The 3156-nt window shown below is 46.0% G+C and overlaps 1 protein-coding gene across 1 annotated transcript in view; it reads left to right on the top strand.

Annotated features, from left to right (window-relative positions):
* Positions 1-3156, top strand: part of vwa1 (von Willebrand factor A domain containing 1) — a 9691-nt gene that overhangs the window by 2695 nt on the left and 3840 nt on the right. Inside the window, exon 2 of the mRNA XM_031868694.1 lies at positions 474-1031. Coding sequence (XP_031724554.1) covers positions 474-1031 — 558 coding nt within the window. The remainder of the gene's footprint in view (positions 1-473; positions 1032-3156) is intronic.

Genomic DNA, 3156 nt, shown 5'->3' with positions numbered 1-3156 from the left:
CCCCCCCCTTCTGTCTTCCACTCTTGGCATCCACTTTTCACTTTGCTTCTGTTACGAAATATGGAAAATTGGGGGAGAGAGAGAAAAAAAAAAAAGAGTCCACTCCCTGGCTCTGTGCTCGGATACCTTTTATCAATCTCCCACTCCTTCTGAAGTCATCACGCTGCCGGTTCCTGTTTGTTTGGCTTTCTTCTTATCCTCGCTGTCATTACTCGCTTGCTGACTCTTTGCTGCTTTCATCTCGACAATATCCCCTATAAAAGTTGTTGTTCCAGGAAGCTGTACGCAGAAAGGGAGATTCCAAATGTGTGTGTGTGTTTGTGTCAGTGGACCAAGAGGGGACCTGTGGAACAAGTTGTGGGAGTAAAAAGGAATCATAGAGGGAGTTCCTCCTCCAGCATCAGAAGGCGGTCGGCTCTCGTATTCATTGTGATTGCCTGATTTGCATTGATTTAAACTTTTCTTCTCCACAGTGCTGAATTGCTGCGAGGGAGATGTCCTCTTCTTGCTGGACTCCTCGGGGAGCGTGTCGTCCTACGAGCACTCCCGCATGCTCGCCTTCCTGTCGGAGCTCCTCCTCCCCTTCTCGCTGGGGGAGGACCAGGTGAGGGTGGGACTTCTGCAGGTGGGCACCCGGCCCAGCCTCGAGTTCGGCTTTGACGCCCACGGCGCCCAGAGCGGCCTCCAGGGGGCTCTGAGGAACATCAAGCCTCTAAGGGGGGACACCAACACGGTAGAGGCGCTGAGGATGGCCAAGGAGAGGGCGCTGAGGCCCGGGGCGCCGGGCGGGGCCCGGGAGGGGCTCCCGAGAGTGCTGGTGTGGCTGACGGACGGGGTGAAGCCAGGCGATGTGATCGGGCCGATGGCCGAGCTGCGTGAGGAGGGCGTGGCGGTGCTGGTGGTCTCCACCGGGCACGGCAACTACCAGGTGTTGAGGCAGGTGGTGAGTCCGCCGGTGGAGTACCACCTGTACTTTGTGGACATCGATGACATGAGCATCATCACAGAGGACCTGCGGGACGCCATCATCGGTGAGTCGGAATGGGATAGCGGGGGATGTTTGAGGCTGAAGGTACGGAGTCTGAAGTGTGCCACCAAAAATGATTATTGTTTTTCAGTGTTCAATAATAATCATTTTAATGAATTCATATTTCACAATTTCTGAAATGGAGTCACAAAACAGATTCTTTAGATGTCACCGCATTGGACTCTGGTTTCGCTTGCAGGTGTGACTTTGTTAAATTTCTGAAAATAAAAAAGACCTGTCTTTAAATTAGATCAATAGAAACTATGGTTAAACAGGAGACAAATGAATTGTGGGATGGAATATGATCAAACTCTTCATTTTGGAAATGTGATGATTTCATCTGCTGTGAAAATGTCCTCAATTCATTCAATTTACTGATTCATAAAAGCTGCACTGGGCAATATTTTTTCCATAATAATAATCATGGATCAACTGACTGAAATCGCTCTCCCTATTTATCCTATTTATTCTATAAATTCCGGATACGAGGTTTATGCCGTGACGTTATACAGTGCCCCTCAAAAATTCCCACAATGCAAGAAAGAAAGTTGCGTCCAGGGTCCGCAGTGCAATAGAGTGCTGAAGGAACGAGTCCTAAAACCTGTAAATGAGTTCGCTTTTTGCACTTCCGGTTCCCCCGTCATGAGGTCAATGGGTTAAAAGCCCCGCGTCGGCGAGTACATTATGTATAGGGTCGCCCGTACGTATGGACCATTCTCGTGAGCGCGATATCTCGGGAGCACCTGGAGAAAAAGTCGTAAAATTTGGCACGAACGACCACTTGGACTCAAGGATGAACTGATTTGTGACCTCACTAATACGTTTTTACAGCCATAACTCAAGAATTCATATGCTAGTTATGACAATTTCACACAAATGTCTGACAGGATGAGGTGATTACATTTTGGACAGACACAGATGTAAACTGTGACGTGATTAGTTGGTGGAGGCGTACAACCAGGAAGCTATAAATTTCATCGTTTTTTGGTTTACGTGTCTGAAATTAATTTTGTGGTTAACACAAGCTGTTACGTGTCTGAAATAAGTTCTGTGGTTTAAAGATTTTAATATTTTGTTTGACGACATAAACAATGCCAGTTAATATCCCTTTCGTGAATTCTGAAGCTTTTATGTGTCTTAAAAAAAGAAGAGAAAGAATCCGATTGTCTTTTTGTCGAGTGAACCAGTGCGACGCTAACTTTTCTGATGTTGGCCTACAAAAACACGTCACCCTCTACGCCGCCCTGTGCTCTATGCATTTCGTAATCCACCACTCATTCACAGGTCGTAAATATCTCCGTGCTCCTCCCTGATTCCACACATGCTCCTGAAGACAGTGAGTCTAAATAGGAAGCCGGGACATTGAGAGCGTCCGTGTGCCTATGTTACTGTAATGAGATAGGACGATCTATTATTGGATTAATGATTCAATTTCCCTCGCTGCATCCACCAACACTATGCCAGACATGACACATACATATACAGTTGTGTGAAAAAGTGTTGCCCCCTTCCTGATTTCTTATTTTTTTGCATGTTTGTCACACTTAAATGTTTCAGATCATCAAACAAATTTAAATATTAGACAAAGATAACACAAGTAAACACAAAATGCAGTTTTTAAATGAAGGTTTTTATTATTAAGGGGGAAAAAAAATCCAAACCTACATGGCCCTGTGTGAAAAAGTGATTGCCCCCTAAACCTAGTAACTGGTTGGGCCACCCTTAGCAGCAACAACTGCAATCAAGCGTTTGCGATAACTGGCAATGAGTCTTTTACAGCGCTGTAGAGGAATTTTGCATAATTGTTGTAATTCAGCCACATTGGAGGGTTTTCGAGCAAGAACCGCCTTTTTAAGGTCATGCCACAGCATCTCAATCGGATTCAGGTCGGGACTTTGACTAGGCCACTCCAAAGTCTTCATTTTGTTTTTCTTAAGCCATTCAGAGGTGGACTTGCTGGTGTGTTTTGGATCATTGTCCTGCTGCAGAACCTAAGTGCGCTTCAGCTTGAGGTCACGAACAGATGGCCAGACATTCTCCTTCAGGATTTTTTGGTAGACAGCAGAATTCATGGTTCCATTTACCACAGCAAGTCTTCCAGGTCCTGAAGCAGCAAAACAGCCCCAGAC

Source organism: Anarrhichthys ocellatus, unplaced genomic scaffold, assembly GCF_004355925.1.
Source record: "Anarrhichthys ocellatus isolate YVR2014 unplaced genomic scaffold, GSC_Weel_1.0 scaffold44, whole genome shotgun sequence".
Classification (NCBI taxonomy): Eukaryota; Metazoa; Chordata; class Actinopteri; order Perciformes; family Anarhichadidae; genus Anarrhichthys; species Anarrhichthys ocellatus.
This window is presented reverse-complemented; position numbering and strand designations above follow the sequence as displayed.